Source organism: Cynocephalus volans, chromosome 7, assembly GCF_027409185.1.
Source record: "Cynocephalus volans isolate mCynVol1 chromosome 7, mCynVol1.pri, whole genome shotgun sequence".
NCBI lineage: Eukaryota > Metazoa > Chordata > Mammalia > Dermoptera > Cynocephalidae > Cynocephalus > Cynocephalus volans.
The window spans coordinates 14,602,477-14,626,846 of NC_084466.1; the positions used below are offsets into that span (position 1 = coordinate 14,602,477).

At 42.2% G+C, this 24,370-nt stretch overlaps 1 protein-coding gene across 5 annotated transcripts in view; it reads right to left on the bottom strand.

Moving 5' to 3' along the window:
- FARP1 (FERM, ARH/RhoGEF and pleckstrin domain protein 1) overlaps positions 1-24,370 on the bottom strand; it is a 281,479-nt gene that overhangs the window by 60,026 nt on the left and 197,083 nt on the right. For all 5 annotated transcript variants that reach the window (XM_063102933.1, XM_063102932.1, XM_063102931.1 and 2 more), the window contains exons 6-11: positions 12,516-12,613; positions 7,488-7,602; positions 6,517-6,664; positions 4,177-4,272; positions 2,570-2,733; positions 1,775-1,843 (exon numbers count right to left, since the gene is read on the bottom strand). In XM_063102933.1, coding sequence (XP_062959003.1) covers positions 1,775-1,843; positions 2,570-2,733; positions 4,177-4,272; positions 6,517-6,664; positions 7,488-7,602; positions 12,516-12,613 — 690 coding nt within the window. The remainder of the gene's footprint in view (positions 1-1,774; positions 1,844-2,569; positions 2,734-4,176; positions 4,273-6,516; positions 6,665-7,487; positions 7,603-12,515; positions 12,614-24,370) is intronic.

Here is a 24,370-nt window from a genome sequence, read left to right on the forward strand (position 1 = left end):
TATGTACAGTATGAGAGTCCGTATGTAAATTAAACAGCCCTCACCCAGAGCAATTCCACATATTCTTTTTGAATGCATGAATATGTGTACAAGAAGGGGCATGAATCTGGCAGCTGCCTCTGGGGAGGGAAGAAGGGAAATAACGGGCTGTGGTTCAAGGGGGCTTTAGCTATGTCTGTAACAATAACAGCTACAAATAAAAGAAAAAGAAAAAAACAATGACGGACGCTCCTTGACATAATGATGGTTTATGTCCCTATAAACCCATCGTTAAGTAGAAAATATTCTAAGTCAAAATCGCACTTAATATCCCAATAAACCTATCATAAAGTCAAAATATCTTAAGTTGAACAATCATAAATCCAGATGCTCCTTGATTTATGGTGGAGTTATGTTCCAATAAACCCATCGTAAAGTTGAAAAATAGTAAGTCGAACCATCATAAATCATGTATGTCAGGCCGGCCCGTGGCTCACTCGGTAGAGTGCGGTGCTGATAACACCAAGGCCACGGGTTCGGATCCTATATAGGGATGGCCGGTTTGCTCACTGGCTGAGCGTGGTGCTCATATAAATCATGTATGTCAAAACCTTGCATGTCAAAACGTTAAGAGCTGTTAATTCTTAGCAGAAATATGAGGTTTGTTGTCTTCTCTGTACTTTATTGTAATTTTTAAGTGAAAATGAAAAAGAAAAAGTTAAAAAAAAAAACAAACCCCACATGCACTAAACAGTGCTTGAGCCCATCCCTTTGCCCCTGTGCCCTTCATCTTCGTCCCTTTTGGGTTCCACTGCTCCCTCTGGACAGTGTAGTAGTCCTGAAGGGCGCTGGAGTCGGCTGGCCAGGGGCCACCTACCAGCGGTGGGACCTGGGCGACTTAACTCTTAGAGCTTCAGTGTCTCCGTCTTTCAGAAGGGAATGGAAGCTACCGACTTCCCAGAGCCGGTGTGAGACTCACTGAGCCAATACATGTCAAGCACGTGGAACAGGGCCCGGCACATGCGAACATCTCTAGGCGTTTGCTAACAACAACAACAATGGTAATAAATCCAGTTTCTTCTCACCTAAACTTTATTTAATTAAAAATACTTTGTGGGGAGCTGCCCACGTCACACCATAATCGCCATTACAAGATGGCGCCGGCCGACACTGACAATCGGCAAAAACAAGTCTAGAGCGCATGTGCTGGGAATTTCCCCACCTCTAGTCTCTGCCTCTCCCGTGGCGTCATCTGGGCTGATGCACGACCGCCAATCAGATGGGAACACGTCCTAGGCGAGGGACTGTCTCTATATAAGGGGCGCGGCTCCCCTCGCTCGGGGTCTCCATTTTTAGCAAGCTTATGCTCTTCCTCTCAAGAGGCATTAAAGCTAATCTGCAGAAGGATCCTTTGTGTGCCGCGTCGTTCTTGCTGGCGAGACGGTAGCGCGGGACAATACTTCCAGTTCAAATCCCCAAGTATTTAAGGACTCACTGATGAGTGACTTTTCATCACGCTTTATCCCCACTGCCATCTCCTGTCTTCTCTCCTCGCCCTCTGCCAGCGACCTCCTCTCCCTCCCTGGGTTCTCTCCTCTCATCTCACTCTTGAGTACGTGTCCCCGAGTCCTAAAATGTTCCTGTCTAACACTAAACTTGCTCAGGTTGACTGTGTAGCAGTAATTTACAACCCACTGGACACCGAGCCTGGGGAAAGAAATACTTAGCAGCAAACACCTGTTACCCAGAGAGCAGGAGTCGTCCCGACTGGAAACAGCATTGAAGCTTCTCTTACCTTTCAAACTGCACCTTCTTATGTCCTCCCTCCTTCACATAGTCAAGAACCTGCTTCTGAGTCCGACCGCTAAAACGGAGACCAACAAAAGACATTCTCATGTAAATACACAAAAAAGCCTTCACGTCTTTACCCCACCCCCCATAAGTGGGAGGTACGCAGGTTTTCTCAGCGAGTCGGGAATCAAAACCCTCCTGAGAGAATCTGTGTTTTTGTGTCCACACACGCTTGATATTTCCTTTTGCACAGATAAAGCATTCAATGGAATAAATCCACTTAATAATTGTGTGTTTGGTTATTAAGCAACCATCCCAAGAGTCTGTGCCTTTCATGAAGGCAGGGATAATTTGGTTCACTGTCAGACCCCCAATCCCTAGAACAATATTCGACACACAGGAGATACTCGAATATTGGTTAAAAAATGAATGGAAAAGTGACCCAGTGATGGGCAAGTCTACGTATCATTCTACGAAGCACCACCAAGTGTTAATAAAGTGCTTTTGCTTCCACAGAGAAAGCAAATCCTTTCTGAATTAGAGGATCTGTTAGGAGTTTGCTGTGGCTGGGCAGATTGCCTGGCTGTTCTCTAACGTCAAAACAGAAGCCAGCAAGGATGACTCCAAGAGCCTGCTGGGATTCCCAAGCAAACACCTCCCTCGGCCACAGGTCCCAGAGGCCAATGCACATTCACCTTATCCACCTGCTGGACATCACAGCAGCTGGGACAGGGAGCAGGAAAAGAAAAGTCCCAGGAAAAATGTTCACAGGGCAGTCGGTGTGAAATGGTAACCTTACCTGAACCGGAACGACGAGCCTCGACTGAAGAGAACGGGCTTTGGCTTTGGTTTGGGCTCTTCAAAAAGTCTAAAAAAGGCATGATGTTCAACGCAGATTTTCCAAAAGGACTTGCAAAAATCCCGACTGGCCATCAGGAATTCCAGGGTGTCCTGGTACGAGCTCTAAAAAAGAGAAGACACAACTTTGGCTTTTCCCATTACCTACAGACATTCTGTTACAATGTGAAAAAGGAGCAGAAAATGAATTTGTCCAATAAAACTGCAATTGTGTATTTTATTATAGCGAGACCATAAATTCGGAGATTTAGTAAAATATAGTTATTCCTGATGATAAGACAGTCACTATTCAATCATTTCCTTCCCCACAGAATTCCTTAGAGGAACTAACAGAAAACAGTGGTACAGATTTAGTGGTAGTGATAACATTTCTTTGACAGAATCTATAAACAAGTTATGTTTACTTGGCTTACATTTCATTAAAAAAAAAAAAATCCAAGTATTAAAACTCCTTTTTTGCCTCCTTAATATAAACAAAACCCAAGTCTTCTTTCTGTTTTCTTCCTCATGGTTCATGTCAATTTTGACTTCTAAGTCATTTCTCCATAAAACAGCATATGGCTCCAGCCTCTAGGGGCCCCGGAAACTCTACAGGAAATGAAATTTGTTTTCTGGAGCATAAAAGTATTACTCCTAGCTGAAAAATTCATGTCCTTTGATTCTGGAAATGGGATATGATAATTTTCTACTCCTACATTGAATGCTCTTAGTTGAACGGCCATAATATGCAAACAAAAGTAACCAAGGTCCTCTGCACTCCTGGCAGTTGTGACTGCGTGGGGGGGATTGTGCAGTTCTGGGCAGACCCAACTTACAGACGATGCTGCGGTTCTTCATTTGTAAGTCGGCATTTTGCAACTCAAAATGCATTTTCCCATAGAAAGCCATTTACAGTGGGTGTAAGCTTCCCAGGTCAGGCATGAAGGCTAAACCATAAGCTTAGACGGCCATTTATCATGTTTTTTCCCATGGGAAAAAGGCCTCTGCGCTGTGGTTGGAGACAGACACCAGGGTGTGTCCACGACCTCCTCCACTGCCGTTCCTGGCAAATGAAGATGCTCTTCCCTTCCCTGACCCAGTGCCAGTATGAGCAACATGATTAGGGGCTCCATGGGAAGTAGTTGGGGGACCTGGTTGGCCAGTGAGAATGAGCTCTGTCAGAGGTTTGCAGCAAACAGCAGGGACTGGAGAGTGGGGAACAGTTTCTGGGTGGGCCGGGTGTGCTTAGAGGACAGCAGAACACTGAATGGGGTCTCCAGGGGGGCCAGGGACTGGACACACAGCAGCAGCACAGCTCAGGTTGTTTGTTGGGCGGGGCTGCCTGTTGTACAGGGAAGTGGCCCTCTCCCCAGGTGCACACCTGTGCACATCCGTGACAGCTGAGGAGTTACCATGCATTTGGACATAGCTGTCCATATAGACTCTCTGTGTTCATTCTTACAGAAGCACCCCTCTCAGGGTAACCCTGCTGAGTGCAGACCTCAACCCCAAGCAGGGCACACTCCACGAACAGTGGTGCACCTTCCCCTATCCCCTTGAGTCACTTACATTTGCATCAGGGCGGAGCTTGACGAGAAAGCGCTTCCTCTTGAAGCTCAGCTTCCGCACCTTGGCCCAATTGAAGGCATTGATCTTAGTGAAACCCTGCAAAGAAAGACAGCAGCCAGTGAGCCAGGAATGCATAACGAGCAACATGGGAGTTGGTCTGCTTTGCTTCTGGGAGCCGAAGGCAGGAGGCAGCCATTCGATCGCTCCGTGAGGTTGCCTTTTGCTGGAGAATTCACAGGATCCATGGCTATCGATGGGCTCCCTGCCCGGATCAGTATTTCTCACTAATTATATGATTTGGCATTCAAACTAAGTCTGCCTCGAGGGAGAGAAGAAGCTGGTCAAGGTAATGATAAAAAGAAAGATAAATAAAAATGAAACCATGACAACCACCTAAATAATTAGCAGCCATCATCAGGGGTGCCAGGCACTGTCCTAAGGGCTTTATACACCTTATCCTATCAAACCTTACACAAAACCCAGTGAGACGGATTTATTATCTTCATTTCACAGACATGGAAACTGCAAAATGGATGTATTTTAATTTGCCCAAAATCACACATTTAATGAGGCAGGAACTGATTCCCGAGCACGTGCCTTGACCAGCAGCGATTGTGACTCCACAGCAGGTTAGCAACCAACCCCTCGTCCACACTGGCCTGCCTCCTGTGCCCATCATGCTTCCAACAGCCCCGGTAGGACTGAGGGAGGAGGCCGGGCCTTCTGTGTCTCCCGGTGGGACACACATGTCCTAATCTTCTTCGGCAGCTGAGGGGTGGGGGGGAGGGGCGTGGTAGAGAAAACAGAGTTTTCAGATACCAACTCCACCAGCCCTGTCTCAACCAACGTTAGGATTCCTCTGGAGCCCTCTCGAACACCAGGTCCCCTTACTCAGAGAGGTAAGAATGAAGCAACCAGGCACTGGCAAGCTGAAGTCCAAGATACAGCCTTTGCAGACGCTTAAAGGACCGAGCAATTCTCGATATGTACACTGTATTGAGCACAACCAAAGCAAATTAATTCAATTGTGAGACACATCTTTTCTCCCTTTATGATTTTTAGAAATGTTTCAGGGTTGTGATTTTGAAACTTAATGGTAGTACTGACAACGTTGTTATCAGGTACTAGAGAGCAGGAGAGCAGGTGAAACACTATCAGGAGCGGTCACCTCCTCACATGCCACACTGCTCTCAAAATGGCACTCCCTACTATGCGATCTGACACCCAGCTCTGACTCTTCCTGGGGTGTGATTCTGTAACGAGTAATGAGTGTCTGTCATAAACATCTGACGCATGAGCAAAGAATCACTGAGACTCTTGTGATAAAACACGAAAGGGGAAATAAGCGGATCTGGCAGAACTCAGGGAAGTACTTTAGGTCATGCACATATTTACAACTTCAAATCTGAGTGAAATTTGACCAATTCATGAGAAAGGCAGATGCTTTCTTTATATCCATTTGAAACTAAAGCACAGGTTTCCTGCTTGTGCTAAAAAGAAATATATTGAGGAAACTTTTGGGGATGGTGCATATGTTCATTATCCTGATTTCACTGATGGTTTCACCATATATATATATATACACTATATAAGAACCTATCAAACCACACTCTTTAAATAAATGCATTCTATTGTATGTCAATAATCCTTCAACGAAGCTTTGAAAAAAAATAGAGAAGTACTGATCAATAAAACAATCCAATAGCAGGGTGATCGAAAGAGCACACATTTTAGGTGCAGACAATCATTATGTCCTTAAGTAAAACACAGGTGAGAATTTAAGAGCAGTGTGTGTTTTCTTGCAAAATTACCCCAGTGCCAGAATATAGCTTCTATGATGTATAAAACTGCTATATCTTAAAAGTGTGCATTACACTTTTCTTTTTATCTTAGGTATATCTGAGGTCCCAAATAAGCCGGCTCAACCCAAATTAGATTAAAAAAAAAAAAAAAAAAAAAAGGATTGCATTACAGCAAAATATCATCTGCAAGTGTGAAAAAGGTGTTTGTTGTGGGGTCTGGATCTTGCCTCCATACTATATTTTAAACACAGGTCCACTGATAGGTAAAGGTTTCTGTGATCCCATAAAGTCAATAAACCCAAACAAATCTGTGATATGGATTCCCCAAGCAAGGCAAGGCAGAATGAAATAGAATATGGAAGTTCAGGGCCTGGAAAACAGAAATCCTTTGATGAGGTTGGTTTTTCCTTGTTCACCTAAAAATTATCTGAGGTATCTGAGGTCTTAACTCAGCCCACCCAACATGAATCAGCGCTGAAGGGCCAACTCTCCTCTCTACCTCGCCAAGGGAACTAAGCTGCATTCTAAACGCTCTTACCTGAAACACTAGAATTCCCGTGTTGGCAACGGCCAGATTGATCTTGGTGCCTTCCCTGTCCTTGGCCGGGTGCAACCGGATTCCATACATCTCCAGCCGACGGGCAATCTCCAGGAGCTGGAAATCTGATTCTGCTGGTGTTTGTCCACTGACAAAACAAAAATTAAAGAGAAAGTCCAGGAGATTTGAATCCCCTGTGTCTATCAATTTGAGATCAGGCAGCTTTCTCCTGGGAAATAAAAAGGCATTTCATCACAAACAGTGGGGCTCCCCGATCAGATGACAGCCAACCTCCCATTCATTATCACCCAAAGTCTAGCAGCTAGGACAAAAGCTCTGTTGCTCATGTAACACAAAACCTTAAAAAGTCTGTCCCAAACTTGGCCACTTTTTTTGAAACTCAAAGAGTTTCCTTTAAGGTCATATAAAAGCAAAACACCACTGTGTTAAAACAAGTTTTTAGTCACTTACAATAACCTAAACTTGCAAAAAGGTCAAGGAACACTCTCACACTGACACCAGGCTCAAATGCCTTCCTTCAAACAACAGCAAAAAGCACAGAGAATCCTTTGAAAATGTCCTACTGATCAAAACAAAAATGGAGATGCTACAAAGGTTCTAGATTTTCACAATGTTCTTACTTTGTCCTAGTTTACCATGTCCTTTTCCCCATTTCCTGTTAAGATATTAACTGGATGGTCCTTTGTTTTAAACTCTCCCTTTTATTGCTAACAATGGGGCACCCTAAAATTCCAGGCTTACTCTAGTCTCACAGGAGGGAAGCAAAGCTGGGTAACCTGCCTTTCTGAGAGTCCAGGATGAGTCACAGCACCCCAGGGAGCCTCTGTGTCCTTCCGTCACCCTGTGTGTATTTCTTCGCAATAGTCTGTGTGTGTGTTCGTACACCCATGAATGTCGGGAGGCAGCGAGAAACAGCCCAAAGGAAACACGAAACCACGCATGAGACTTACATGTGGTTATGGTGAAACTCCACGATTTTGTCTTCTAGTGCATCTTGCTGAGGTATGTACTTATTTTTTGCTAAGTGCTCTCTGTCCAATGCTTCATCAAAATCCCCAATCTCAGCTAAAAAGAAACAGAGGACGAAAAACAGGCCACACAGGATTGATAACACTTCACCATTTGTTACATTCTCCAGGGAGCAAACCGGAAGCTGGTGGACGACAAGCGTGCCCAGCTGGTGGGGAATAGCCTAAGGGCTAGATGTCAGAGGCCGGGATGTGAGGACGTGTTTAACAGTCGGGCAACATAAGAGGAGGGTTTCCACTCCTCTTCATCTCTAACAGTTGCAAAGAGAACTTCAGAATCATCCATCTTTAGCTGTACGTGTTCCTGATTTCTTTTTTTTCCTCCCCACCCACCTGGGGGTCACTTCTGTTCCCAGCAGTAAGTCCTATACACATGGATGATGATTGTGTGACCTCGAGACAGGCCCTGGAATTTCAGGACTTTACAAAACCAACTTTTGAAACTTATATACAACGATTATCAGCGCAAAATCCAATGCTTTATCATATAAAGAAGAGGATTGTAAATGGGTGTAAAGGTAGATAATCTAATGTTTTAAAAACAAATTTAAAGTTTATTAAAGTTCTTACAGTCCTGTTGTCAGAAATAACAGATCAGATTGCAAAGTCTTATAAACTTTCATCGACAAGAATCGTGTTGCCCTGTCTCATGTAACGTCAACATAGTCCTCAAAATTGCTGTAATGTAGAAATTTAAAGGGTAGAGCTTTAAAATCATAGTTGTGCCATAGCTTAACAACACCAGCTCAAGCTCAGTTTTTACCAATTGTAACACTTCTGGGACAGCATGCCTTTTTTTATATGAATCACATATTCTGTGTAATGAGCCTAATACAAAGTAGCCTAATGATCAGAACCCAGCTGTTTTGATGAAAAGCAAGAGAGTGGTTGCTAGGAAACCTACCTTCCATTTTGTCATGTGAAGCAGCTTGTCACACTTTGGGCGGGGCACCTCCAATAATCAAGAGGAATGCGGCCTATCTGTTGCCATAAATCACACCCACCGAGAGTACCTGCTCTACACGCAACAGTGCGCACTCACCTGGCAACAGCTGGGCCACCGGAAGAGTCAATCACTCACTAGCTTCCTCCTGCTGTGACAGACCAGTAACACTATCTCCAAATTGCCTTTTCTGGACTAAATTCACCTTCCCCGAATAAAGTTAAACCACCACCTTCCTTCACAGAAAACAGCGCAGAAATGGGGGACATCTCTGGCCATATTGCCACCATTGCCAGCTGCTTTAACAATGGTGGTCTTGACTTTTCTGCAGTTCCTTCTACCTGGTCTCCAGAAAGTACAGGTGATTCTCGTGATTCAAGGTAGTTATGATCTACAAAGTCCCTGTGAACACTGAAGTAGCGATTACCGAACCATTTCTCCTAGGGGAAATTAAGGGTTAGGTTCCTGCACAACTCTTCAAACAATGCTTTGGTTAACCTTGTTTTGTGTGTGTCTCTGCTGAAAGACATCCCATTTGATATACACTGTTGATTCATTCAAAGTCACGGCCAACTGCAGAACTCACGCTTGAACGAAGCTTATCTAACACACACATCGTTTTCATAAGGCACATGGCACTGTGGTTAGGGACACTAGACAGCATGACAGCACTACACTTGGGGGCCATTTTAAACAGTGAAACCACCAACAATAAGCACAAAAAATTCCAAAAGCTTGGCACTATACAGACCGTGAGAGGACACGTGTTGACAGTGTGAGAGCTGAAACAAGAAGGCAGGACGTTGCCTTGTTCAACCTCAGCTGGGGGCGTGTGCTTCGGGAGACTCGTTTTTCACTGTCTTGGGCACATTGGCAAATGACCGTGAAAGTGTCACAAGTACTGATTTGGGGGTTACAAATTTTAGTGTGCAGGCAAATTTGCAAGGATTGACTAGATACGAGGGACTCATCTAAGTGCCAAATTTTTTGTGAACTTTAAGTCTGGGCTTCTTAACTCCTATGGATCATATAACACACTCTTCCATAATTCAATAAAAAAGAATTAAGGGCTCCACGTTTTCCTTTGGCATTGGGGCTTAACACACCTAATTATTTTTCCTCTGAACTACTTACATTTCATTGCCCTTCTCCAACGCAGTGGCAATACATGACTATCAAACTCACTCTTTCTTTGAAATACAAAGTAGGGTCCACCTTATGTTTTGAGAGTTTGAGAACTGACATATATTCAAGATACGACTCAATGTTTTATGCCACAGATGTTCCATCAGTGTGCATATGCCACATTCCTTCACAGTCTCCTCACAGCAAATAACAGGAACGACAACAACAAACCCAAATCCTGCAGTTTCCATAAATGAATAAGACTTCTGTGCAGGGCACGCTAGGACAAACCCATTTTGTCATGCAGAATCCTCAGAGCAGGGACATACACAACCTGCAGAAGTGCAGCCCTGCTGCATCTCCGCGCTACCCAAGGGCTGTTTTACATCAGGCCAACTAGTGTCTGATTCGCCTCTTCATCAGCTTGTCCTACTTAGTTGATTCATGATAAATTAGAGAAAATTAAATGTTTGAAATACTATAAGGGAGATATAAAGCCAGTGATGGAGCAGCTAATGAAAAAATATAGACTATCTGAAAGACTCCATGTATTTAAATAAAAGGGAGGAAAATAAAGACCTCAGATTGTGTGTACAGATACAGATGAGATGAACATCCAGCTTCCCAGGGATCATTTTCCATCAGCACAAATAGTTTCTGCAAAAAGGAGATGAGGTGACCCCTTGTACCTTACTGATAATGCGAATAATTACCAGTAATTGAACTCAAGACACAATTAGCAGAGGATTCTGTGAAATTCCTCCTTTTGTGAGTGCATGGGATGCTTAAAAATGCAGAAAAGGGGTTTCACAAATATCAGAAGATTATAACAATATAATGCATCTCATGACTGCACGTCAAATACTATGCAGTTAGCAGGAGTACTTCTGAAGCCATCTGTTTAATTTTCTCTGGAGAACTCAAGATTCCTGGGGGATTTGGAGTCACCTGTTGGTGTCTGGGGAAGAGTGGCGTATCAGACAGAGACCATGGTTTTCTGGATGTCACTGAATCTCCACTTCCCAGATGTGTGAGTGAGATTCACTGTCATAACAGATTTTTCTTTTTTTAAATTAATTTTTTTTAACTGACAAAATCAAAATTGTATAGATTTATGGTGTACAACATGGTAACTTGTACACTGTGGAATGTCTCAATTGGCTGAGTAACATATGCATTACCTCACATACTTATCATTTTTGGGTGGTGAGAACACAAAATCTACTCTCAGTGTAACAGACTTAGAAGAAAGAAACAGGAGAAAAGAGGTACAGGACTCAATGGCATCAGGAATCTTCGAGTAAGGTAAATTTCTCTCCTGCAGAAAGCCCACGGTCATTGACATTTTATGAAGTTACTATTCCAATAGGAGATTTCATTTAAAATTTTCACATCCTTTGGAAAGGGAAGACTGCAGTTGAGGGAGGATAAAGAAAGAAAAGTAATGTTTACTGAACACCCAACTTGTACTAGGTGTTTATGCTATTGTTTAACTTTCACAGCCTTATGAGAAAGATTTTGTTAGTCTCGTGTTCTGAAAGAAATGGAGGTTGGGGGGTTAGTAACCTGCCCAGGGTCATTCATAACACATAGAAGTCAGGTCTGCCTCATTCAAAGCCTTCCTTTCTCTCTCCACTGTCATTTTATGAAGAGCGAGATTACACACAGGAAAGGCAAAAATTACATAACTTTCTGTGCCAAAGCTTCCTCATCTGTAAAATGAGGATAACACTAGTACTGATCACAGGGGGTTGTTATGAGAATTAGATAATATACACAGTGCTGGCACATAGTAAGGCTTCATAAAGGCTAACTTTTGTTTTTTTCTTTCTCACATCATTTTTTTAAGTTGATAAAAAAAATCTATCTACTAAGTCTAGTAGACTTTAGTAATTCTCATTTACAAAAATAAGATAAGCACCGTCTACTGAAACACCTCATTGTTTCAGGTCAAGGCAATTATTTTACTAGGAGCGACGCTTCTTACAAACCTTTGGAAATCTTGTTAACTGGGCAGTTATCGGAATGGGATGCGGATGATTATACAGGACTACGTTGCACACAGTGGAAAAAGATGATGTGATAGCACAACTTTTCAAAAAAATTACTTTTATCATTTATTTATTTATTTATTTTTGGCAGCTGGGTAGTATAGGAATCCAAACCCCTCACCTTGCTGTTATAATATAAACTTTTTTTTTTTTTTTTAAATAGTAGTGCTTATCCACATTGACCTTGGTCTATACACATAATTTCCTTTCTGAAGCATAACGTGTACATTCCATTTCAAATACCTTCTGCCTTAGTTGAGAGGGAAAAATGCCCAGGTGGGTTGTCAGCAAGGCTTGGAATGACCACAATCTAATGTATCCTTTGTCTAGATTAACACAAGTAAAAATACCTAGTTTTAACCATCGCTAGGATTCAGTGTAGATTCATGAACCAAAATTCATGGCTCACTGAACCAAAGAGCAAAAAACTCTAGAGAGAAGTGACATCTGTGGCAGTTTTATGTCTTAAGGCTAATGTACCATATTCAATGATGAATATTAAATCCAAGAACAGGACAGAAAAACTTTAGTCTATTAGCCACTGTCCATCCAGGCTTCTCTTTGAGACAACTGAGATATCAAACATTCCATACTAGTCCTTGAAAAAAGTGGACAAAGACCAGAACACAGAATTTGTGGGTTAATGTCTGGGGATGTGCATATTAAATAAAGTTAGGAGGACTGTTTTCTCTTCTACCCATAGTCCTTCATGCTAATAGCAAAAACAACACAAAGACATTATTATTTTTTGTGGATGTGGTCTTTTTCCCCATCGATACTGTTACTGTGTTCTTTCCAACATGATTTTCAAAGGAAACCAACACGACTTACATTGTACAATATGTGAGATCAAGAGAGCAGCGCTGGTGTCGTTACACGTCAACCTGCCTCGAGCCAAGTCCTGCTTCACCTGCAGAGCAAATAGGTACCTGCAAGATAAACAGAGATGGGTGTCATGCAAAGAGAGCAGGAGGGTCAGCAACAAAGGTGGGCTCACTCCTGATCACCTGTACCACCATGAGAAACTAAGGAAAGGTATCTGAAACCAAGTAACAAGAAAGTCTGTATAGGCTAGAAAGAATTCCTGTTGCCATTTACTGCAGTGTAAATATCCACCTCCCTAAAAGACAAAGAACCAGGAGACAGATACTGCAATCTTTTCACATGAGTAATATGTTTCATTTTATGTGGAGAGATAAAGCCATAAACGTAAAACTATAACCTACCACCCTATATTTTTGCAGCATATAAGAAACATTTGAAAAATTTTCACAGGATCAAACATACTCGAGCATGGCTTTATGGCTCAGACAATAACAGCAGTTTATTACGGTTAGTAAGAGCTTTGCCAATGAAATTGGAAAGACGAGGGTGTCTTTTTTGTGGTGTAATATTCACTTAGCTACTTCCATAAGCCTTGGTCACCAGATCTGTAAAAATCAATGTAAGTTAGGGCCGAGCCCGTGGCACACTCGGGAGAGTGCGGTGCAGGGAGCGCGGCGACGCTCCTGCCGCGGGTTCGGATCCTATATAGGAATGGCCGGTGTACTCACTGGCTGAGTGCTGGTCACGAAAAAGACAAAAAAAAAAAAAATCAATGTAAGTTATTTTAAAATTATTTTCTTTATATTATGGGTTAAAGCAAGTCAACGTTCTTGATGTAAGAGAAAAAAATATTTGTAAATCAAAGAAATTAAGTAAAAACTGTGCCATGTCAAAGTGGATTTGAAAATATCGATATGAACTCACACATTTTTAGAAGGGCATTTACTGGTTTTGCCCACTGCCTGGAAAGTGCCTCCTTGGTGGCAATCCTTAGCAATCACCTTCTGTCCCTCATACAATTACCCATTGGAAAAACACAAAGGTAGGTCTCTGGAGAAATGGTAGGTTCCAGGTTTGGGGTAGGTAAGGGAACCACGTAAGCCTAAAATTTCTGGTTATACCAGAAAGGAAGGCCACCTTCAAAAATAAATGAGTTGTACCAAAAGAGCTAAAAAAAGATCATGAAGGGGCCTCTGCTGGCCAAAGTCGTGACAATTTGAATAGCAACAAGAATAATTCAAGTGAATGAAAACACAATGAATAAATGAAAATTCATGAGTCTCTTTTTTCTAAAAAAAAGAAAAAGCAGGAAAAATTAAATGTATCACCATTTTGAGACAGCTATTAAAACAATGTCTTATTCAAACATCGGTAACCCAACACAAAGAAATGACCTTACATGTAGCATGCCTGTCCGGTACGAAGCGTATTTCAGGACAGTCAGACAGCCCAGAGGATGAGACCAGGTTCTACTTTACAGGAAATGCCAACTTATAACAGAGTAGGAATAACAGAATTAGAAAATCCTTGTTCCACAACTTCTAAATAAATTATCAATTCTAGCAAGGACTGTCAATTGGTGTAGAAACCATTTCGGAGATTGGACAGTCACACAGGGCCAAAGTCACACGACTTTACTTCACAATGGAAAAATCAGAATGTCAGCACCTTTATCCAGTGAACAATCTTAGCATCGTTCATGAAATCTGAAGCACACAACATTGCTTACGATGGATTCTAGCTAAAAATGCTTAACTGTATAGAACAAATTTCCAGTTTTCAGGAAAACACAAAGGATAAAAGAACAAGCTAAACAGCACCACAAGGAAGCGATCCAACAAATTTAGGAGGGAGGATACTTTGTAGTACAACTGGTCCAATTTCAACATGACGGTATGATGAAGGAAAAAAAATGAGAGGCTATGCTAGGTCAAAATAGGTCCAGAGGACACATAACCAGATGCGAAATGTGGTCCTAGAGTGCATGTTGTTTTAGAATGAGCAGATAAAGATGACAGCTGGGGGACAACTAGGGAAATGTGAGTATGGCCAAGTTATTAAGATGTAAGAAGAAGTACATACATATGCATTAAAAAAAATCAGGGAAGATGTCACCCTCATGTGACGGGCAACAGGAATACAGTATTTTTACTTTCTTAGTCTTATTTATTTGTATATTCTAACTTCCTACAATGTATATTTACCAGTTTTGTAATAACAAAAGGTTATTTTTAATGTTCAAAAAGGCCCTTAACAATATCAACCACAAGTGTCCATACGAATTAAATGAGATAACACAGGGAAAAGAGTGATTGGAACAAAAAACATTGAATAAATGTTGGCAAATTTTTTTTTATTCAAGAATAACTCTTCTCTTTTAAGTCATTTAGGAAGTTCCATTATTAAGAACTGAAAAACCTCAGCAGCAACTGTGTAACCAACAAAAAAAGGCCCCTATAGATACACCAGCTGACCTTCATCTGAACTCCCTAATGACTATTCTGGTCCCTGTCCCCTGCCCCCCCGCCCCCCCAGCCTTTTCTTTCTCTGCAAAGTCAGAGGGAACAAAAGCAGAGAATAAAAAACAATCTAAACATCAACATATAGGTTCATACGGGAAGAGGTAGTGCATAGGATCTTTCTGGATTAGGCAGCGATTACTGTCTTTTGAGCTCAACACTTAGTAGAGCTTCAGACTTTAATTATAATCTCTGTGGTTAATTTTTTAAGCCAGCAGGAGGGCTTTATATTTTAAAAGAATTACATTCTGAATATTTTACCATTCAACAGTTCAAACACGGGGTCTTGTGTTCACAAAGAAGGGTTCAGGGATACAGACTCGTAGTCACAGTCCACAGGCTTGGCAGCCTTTGGGGATGATCTTGCACGGGCTGCATTAGGTTCTGAAAGTCCCCATTTACTTGCAGGGCTTAGGCCCTTTAGAAGAGTGAAGGAATTGTCACCCCCAATTATGCTGACTCTTCCTGTTCCGAGGCCTTGTAAAACAAGCAACAGCTTCCTGGATACTGACTGTCGCCTTTTCTTTCCGACACGAGGCGTAAGCTGAGCATACTGCCTGCCACACTAGCTTTAGAGATTTAGCAACACCTCTAGTACTATAAATGGAAGCAATTCCAAGCACACTCACAGGAGCTACAGGCTAAGTTGTACTTGGCAGGCACTAAATAAAATTAAAAGGGTGAACACGATGAAAACACAAAGTGCACAAATGGAGCCACCTCTCCCTGGGAGAGGGTGGCAATGACGGTGGCTGCACCGCGCAGAGGGGCTTTGCTTGTGGGTCTGCAGGCATTACGCTCCACATCCAGCGCACGCCTGGCTTGCTCTCAACATGTCCCTTTTGACTTATTTCATTTGGAAGGTCTCCATCTTCTCTCTTTTCTTATTACGTGTAAGTAATTTACAATTTCCCTGCCAGTCTAAGAAAACATTTCAGTAGGCCATACAGAGCAGCCTGATTCTGATAGGATACCCTGCACTTCTAAAGAGAACACAGCCAAGTAGAAATCGGATGGGCTGAACACAGGATGCTCATAGAGAAGTGGGAGAGCGCAGGGTGGCTGAGCCCCTCAGCACAAGGAAAGGGACTCTGAGGCTGGCAGTAAGGAAACCAGAAACTTCTCCAGAGTCCCCTTGAGCTTGCTGTTTTCAACCTGCACCTGCCAGCCTGTCCATGTCTCCTTCTAGACGCCTGGGTGCTGGGGTCAATAGGACGGGGTTCCACTGAATGTGCAGTTCAGTAAATAGAAAGGAATTCAGCTTCTTGTCTAACAGCAAGGTGCAATTTCATCTTCTACGTATACAAATGGGAAGCTGAAAGCTATTCCTAGAGGCCCAAAGACTGAACTACAGAGCTAGGGTAACATAGTCTGCTAAACTGCAGGCCAGTTTCTGTCTGTCCCACCCTTGTCTACATGTCCCCGCCCAAGATTACCAGTGACATCGAGCTTTTCCCAACACTCTCACCATCCGTCATAGAAAAGTGCCTGAAATCTCAAAGGTCTCATCATTACATTTCGCTTATACAGGAATTTGAGAATGTGGGAATCTCAACACATTGGATCCACAAGGTTGCCTAGCTATGACATCTTATCCAAAGTGGACAGCGAGGGGAGTTGACAAATATGATAGAAATTTCAGACCGAGACACAAAATTGTAGAAAGATAGGAAGAATAAGATCTAGTGTTCTATAGCAATATATGGAGACTACAGACAACAAAAATACTGTATAACTTCAAGTAGCTAGTTGGGAAGACTCTGAATGTTCCCAACATAAAGCAGTGACAAATGTTTGAGGTGATAGATAATACTAAATACACTGATATGATCACTGCACACCGTATAAATGTAACCAAATATCACATTGTACTCCATAAACATATACAATTGTCATAGGTCAATTAAGAAAAAATAAATGAAAAAGAAAAAAAAAATGCAGAGACAGAAGCAGATTAGAGATTAAAAAAACAGTATCCTGGGAGTTTCAAGATGGCGGCGGCTGCGGCGGCTGGCGCGGAGTAGCTGAGGTGGAAAAGGCGGCCACTGGGCTTCAGGCAGCCGGGAAACGTGTGGACCTTCCTCTCGCCATCACTTAAGGGAGGACTGCAGCTGCTGGCCGGTCGTGGGGGCTGAACGCCACTTTGCCCCCGGCAGGAGAGGCTGCCTCATTTACAGGCAACAGCTTTGAAGTGTGAAGCAGGAAAAGAACTGATTCTTAGCTGCAAAAGCGAGTCTCGAAACAGGGAACACGGCGCCAGGGCTGCTGTGGATGCAGACAGGATCCCGGAGGCCGGGGCCGCGCTGAAGGCGGCCAGCTGCCCTATTCAGGATTCGAGGTTTCAGGCCGGCATTAAAGAAGATTCCTGGGAGCGCCCGAGCCGCGCCGTGACTGAACAGCCCAAGGCAGCAGCGGCCGAGAACTGGGAAAGGCGACAAACCAGAGACAGAGAGCGAGCACCCGACCTGGCACAACCCTGTGAGTGACCCTTGGCCCAGTTCTGTTCGGGGGGGTGGATGCCCACCCGGCTCCCGCCTGCACCACCAGGCCACTCACAGCCCCGGTGCTGCCTCCATTTTCCCAGATCCAGGCAGCCCCGCCCGGCTTGGCCATCACCGAGCCTTCCCACTTGCTTGGCCCGGCGCGGGGCTTTCCGGAACCTGCGGGCCGGCCTCCTCTCCCACTCCCTCCGCGGTTCTCTGGTGGGTTGGTGGCGTGGGGCGTCCCCGGCCAGTGTTGGGAGGGCAAGGAAGTACGGGCCGGCCGACTGTCACTCCACCACACCCTGGACTCCGGCCCCCGGTAAACTTCCTGTTACTGGGAGGCAGATACCATCTCTGCGGCCACCAGTTTGGAAAAAAGCCTAACGAATTTCTGGTTGGGAATAGTGTGGTAGGAGAGTTCCCAGGTCCGCTCGAACCTGCCGGAGAGCAGGCTGCAGGCGGGCGCTAGACTCCGTTTATACCGGGGGGATACAAAGGTGAACAAGACCCGAGAAAGATCTACACCGTGCTACAAAGGCACCCAGAGAGACCGGTCGTCTGTGCCTAGCAGAAACGTGGTAGACTTCCTGGGCGAGGCGGTGCCGAGCAGGGTCTTGAAGGCCCAGCTGATAGACGAGGGGTGCAGAAGACACGCCCCAGCCCAGCACAGTGTGCACAGAGGGGGGAGACGTGCGGCCAGGGAGGCGGAGACTCGACAGAAACCACACACCCGGTGGGGTCGCCACTGCACGATCTAACAGCCTGGGCCAGAGCACACGGAACGGGGAGAAGTCCTGCACAGGAAGTGAAAGCTCAACAGAGATCACACACCCTGTGGTACGTGATCCACCAGCCCAGCAGAGTCCAAGCTGACCAGAAAGGTGGCTCCCCGGAGAAGCCCAAGACCCGAGGCAACCACACACAGAAGGCACTAGAGGCCAACTGAGCAGTCACGGAGGGAGCCATACCAAATTGGCAACCACAGCAACATCCTAGTTAGTCATTAGTCTCAAACCGGTGGACTGTGAAACCCCCTGCCACAATGAATAAACACCAAAAAAAGATACCAGAAATACAAAAAATCAAGAAAGTACACCACCAAAAGTTAATAAATCTCAAACTCTAGATCCTATAGAACAAGAAGCCCTTGAAATGACTGACAAGGAATTTCGAGTGATAATTCTAAGGAAACTGAATGAGATACAAGAAAACTCAGCTAGACATCATGATGAAATGAGGAAAAGTATACAGGATCTGAAAGAGGAAATGTACAAGGAAATCAATGTCCTGAAAAAAAATGTAGCAGAACTTGCTGAACTGAAGAAGTTATTCAGTGAAATAAAAAACACAACAGAGAGCTTAACCAACAGACTTGTCGAAGTTGAAGAGAGAACCTCTGAACTTGAAGATGGGCTGTTTGAAATAACACAAGCAGGCAAAAAGAAAGAAAAAAGAATCAAGGACATGGAAGAAAATCTGAGAGAGATATCAGACAACCTCAAGCGCTCAAATATCCGAGTCATGGGTATTCCAGAAGGGGAGGAAAATGGAGATTCCATTGAAAACATATTCAACAAAATAGTGGCAGAAAACTTCCCAAGTATAGGAAAAATCACAGATCTTCAGATCCAGGAAGCTCAACGATCTCCAAACGTATTCAACCCAAAAAGGCCTTCTCCAAGACATGTCATAGTCAAATTGGCAAAACTCAGAGACAAAGAGAGAATCTTAAAAGCTGCAAGAGAGAAGCGTCAAATCACCTATAAGGGAGCCCCAATCAGGCTAACATCAGACTTCTCATCACAAACCCTAAAAGCTAGAAAGGAATGGGATGATATTTTCAAAATACTAAAAGACAAAGATTGCCAGCCAAGAATACTCTACCCTGCAAGGCTATCCTTCCGAAATGAGGGGCAAATAGTATATTTCTCAGACAAACAAAAACTGCGGGAGTTCACTACCACACGACCACCCTTACAAGAAATCCTCAAGGGAGTACTGGGTTTGGTTCCTGAAAAATAACTACCACTGCCATAAAAACCCAAGAAAAATCTAAACCCGCTAGTATAATAAAAATGGCATTCATGAAGAGAAAACAAGCTAACAAAAACACTATCTACAACCTAAGGAACCAACAAACAAAGAAACCAAACAGTAAATCAGAAAGCAAGGAACAAAAGACACCTAAGACAACCAAACAAGCAATAAAATGCTAGGAATAAATCAACACCTTTCAATAACAACTCTTAATGTAAAAGGCTTAAATTCCCCAATTAAAAGACACAGACTGGCTGACTGGATCAAAAAGCAGGACCCAACTATATGCTGCCTACAAGAGACCCACCTCACCCATAAAGATTCACACAGACTAAGAGTGAAAGGATGGAAAAAGATTTACCATGCAAACAGAAAAGAAAAACGAGCTGGAGTAGCTATTCTTATATCTGACAAAATAGACTTTAAACTAAAAACCATAAAAAGAGACAATGAGGGACACTACTTAATGATAAAAGGACTGATCCATCAAGAAGACATAACAATCATAAATGTGTATGCACCCAATGTTGGAGCAGCCAGATTTATAAAACAAACTCTATTACACCTAAAGAAGGAAATAGACACTAATACCATAATAGCAGGGGACCTGAACACCCCACTGTCAATATTAGACAGATCATCTAGGCAAAGAATCAGTAGAGAAACACAAGATCTAAACAAGACTCTAGACCAATTGGAATTGGCAGATATCTACAGAACATTCCACCCAACCATCTCAGAATATTCATTCTTCTCATCAGCACATGGATCATTCTCCAGGATAGATCACATATTAGGTCACAAATCAAGTCTCAATAAATTCAAAAAAATTGGAATTATCCCATGTATCTTCTCAGACCACAATGGATTAAAACTAGAAATTAATAACAAACGAAACTCTGGAAACTATACAAACACATGGAAATTAAACAGCATTCTACTTAATGACATATGGGTCCAAGAAGAAATCAAGCAGGAAATCAAAAAATTTATTGAAACTAATGAAAACAATGATACATCACACCAAAACCTGTGGGATACTGCAAAAGCAGTATTGAGGGGAAAATTTATTGCATTAAATGCTCACTTCAGAAGAATAGAAAGATGGCAAATGAACAACCTAACACTTCACCTTAAAGAACTAGAAAAACAAGAACAATCCAAACGTAAAGTTAGCAGAAGGAAAGAAATCATTAAGATCAGAGCAGAACTGAATGAAATTGAAAACCAAAAAACAATTCAAAAGATCAACGAATCAAAAAGTTGGTTTTTTGAAAAGATAAATAAAATTGACAAACCATTAGCATGGCTAACAAAAAAAAGAAGAGAGAAGACTCAAATAACAAAAATTAGAAATGAAAAAGGCGATATTACAACTGATTCATCTGAAATACAAGGAATCATTCGAGACTACTATAAACAACTACACGCCAACAAATTTGAAAATCTGGAGGAAATGGATAAATTTCTGGACACACACAAGCTCCCAAAACTGAACCATGAAGACGTAGAAAATTTGAATAGACCAATAACAATAAAGGAGATTGAAGCTGTTATCAGAAGGCTCCCAACAAAGAAAAGCCCAGGACCAGATGGATTCACAGCAGAATTTTACCAAACATTCAAACAGGAATTGACACTGATTGTTTACAAACTATTCCAAAAGATTGAAACGGACGCAAATCTCCCAAACTCATTCTATGAAGCAAACATCATCCTGATACCAAAACCAGGTAAAGATATAACCAAAAAAGAAAACTACAGGCCGATATCCTTGATGAATATAGATGCAAAAATCCTCACTAAAATACTAGCAAACAGAATACAGCAACACATACGAAAAATTATTCATCACGATCAAGTGGGATTCATCCCAGGGATGCAAGGTTGGTTCAACATACGCAAATCAATAAATGTGATACACCATATCAATAAACTCAAACACAAGGACCATATGATCATCTCTATAGATGCTGAAAAAGCATTTGATAAAGTTGAGCACTCATTCATGACAAAGACCCTCTATAAGTTAGGTATAGAGGGAAAGTATCTCAACATAATTAAAGCCATATATGCCAAACCCACTGCCAATATCATCCTGAATGGGGAAAAGCTGAAAGCTTTTCCTTTAAGAACAGGAACTAGACAAGAATGCCCACTCTCACCACTCCTATTCAACATAGTGTTGGAAGTACTACCCAGAGCAATCAGAGAAGAGAAGGAAATAAAGGGCATCCAGATTGGAAAAGATGAAGTCAAACTGTCCCTGTTTGCAGATGACATGATCCTATATATCGAACAGCCGAAAACCTCTACAAAAAAACTGTTGGAATTGATAAATGATTTCAGCACAGTAGCAGGATACAAAATCAACACACAAAAATCAGTAGCATTTCTTTTCTCCAATAGTGAACATGCAGAAGGAGAAATCAAGAAAGCCTGCCCATTTACAATAGCCACCAAAAAAATAAAATACTTAGGAATTGAGTTAACCAAGGATGTGAAAAATCTCTATAATGAGAACTACAAACCACTGCTGAGAGAAATTAGAGAGGATACAAGAAGATGGAAAGATATTCCATGCTCTTGGATTGGAAGAATCAACATAGTGAAAATGCCCATACTACCCAAAGTGATATACAAATTCAATGCAATCCCCATCAAAATTCCAAAGACATTTTTCTCAGAAATGGAAAAAACTATTCAGACATTTATATGGAACAATAAAAGACCACGCATAGCCAAAGCAATGCTGAGCAAAAAAAATAAAGCTGGAGGCATAACACTACCTGACTTTAAGCTATACTACAAAGCTATAATAAAACAAACAGTATGGTACTGACATAAAAACAGACACACTGACCAATGGAATAGAACAGAGAATCCAGAAATCAACCCACACACTTACTGCCATCTGATCTTTGACAAAGGCACCAAGCCTATTCACTGGGGAAGGGACTGCCTCTTCAGCAAATGGTGCTGGGATAACTGGATATCCATATGCAGGAGAATGAAACTAGATCCATACCTCTCACCGTATACTAAAATCAACTCAAAATGGATTAAGGATTTAAATATACACCCTGAAACAATAAAACTTCTTAAAGAAAACATAGGAGAAACACTTCAGGAAATAGGACTGGGCACAGACTTCATGAATACGACCCCAAAAGCACGGGCAACCAAAGGAAAAATAAACAAATGGGATTATATCAAACTAAAAAGCTTCTGCACAGCAAAAGAAACAATTAAAAGAGTTAAAAGACAACCAACAGAATGGGAGAAAATATTTGCAAAATATACATCTGACAAAGGATTAATATCCAGAATATATAAGGAACTCAAACAACTTTACAAGAAGAAAACAAGCAACCCAATTAAAAAATGGGCAAAAGAGCTAAGTAGGCATTTCTCTAAGGAAGATATCCAAATGGCCAACAGACATATGAAAAAATGCTCAACATCACTCAGCATCCGGGAAATGCAAATCAAAACCACATTGAGATACCATCTAACCCCAGTTAGGATGGCTAAAATCCAAAAGACTATGAACGATAAATGCTGGCGAGGCTGCGGAGAAAAAGGAACTCTCATACATTGTTGGTGGGACTGCAAAATGGTGCAGCCTCTATGGAAAATGGTATGGAGGTTCCTCAAACAATTGCAGATAGATCTACCATACGACCCAGCTATCCCACTGTTGGGAATATACCCAGAGGAATGGAAATCATCAAGTCGAAGGTATACCTGTTCCCCAATGTTCATCGCAGCACTCTTTACAATAGCCAAGAGTTGGAACCAGCCCAAATGCCCATCATCAGATGAGTGGATACGGAAAATGTGGTACATCTACACAATGGAATACTACTCAGCTATAAAAACGAATGAAATACTGCCATTTGCAACAACATGGATGGACCTTGAGAGAATGATATTAAGTGAAACAAGTCAGGCACAGAAAGAGAAATACCACATGTTCTCACTTGTTGGTGGGAGCTAAAAACTAATATATAAATTCACACACACACACACACACACACACACACAAACCGGGGGGGGGGGGGGGGAAGAAGATATAACAACCACAATTATTTGAAGTTGATACGACAAGCAAACAGAAAGGACATTGTTGGGGGGGAAGGGGGGAGGGAGAAGGGAGGGAGATTTTGGTGATGGGGAGCAATAATCAGCCACAATGTATATCGACAAAATAAAATTTAAAAAATAAAATAAAATAAAATTAAAATTAAAAAAAAAAAAAAGAAGCAGATTAGAGGTTACCAGAAATGGGGGAGAAGGAATAATGAGTTATTGCTTACTGGATACAGGGTTTACGTTTAGGATGACAAAAAAGTTTTGGAAATAGATGGAGGCGGGTAGTTGCATAGCATTGTGAATGTAATGAATTCCACACAAATGTACATTTAAAAACGCTGAAAACTGCAATCCTATGTTATAATAGTGTTTTATCACAATAAAAGAATGGGAAAAATAAAAAAAGAAATTTCAGATAAATTTTATTCAACGTTGAGCCAAAAGAATTCTCTTCTTGGAAAAGATTTCTAAGACACCAGTTCATCCTGGGAGCCAGAAAACAAAAACAACAAAAACAAAACCTGCTAGGACCAGCTGAGCCTGTGTAACTTTAGGAAGTTATCGGCATGGACAGAGAAGCAGCAAAGCACCAGGCACATTTGGCTTAATGAGAACAGGATAAATGGAGTCTTATAACAAGGACTGGAATAGTAGAAAACTCCAAACTTCTAGAGACAATGAATGATTTAGAGAAACTGAAAAGGTGTAAAACTATTTGCAATGTAGA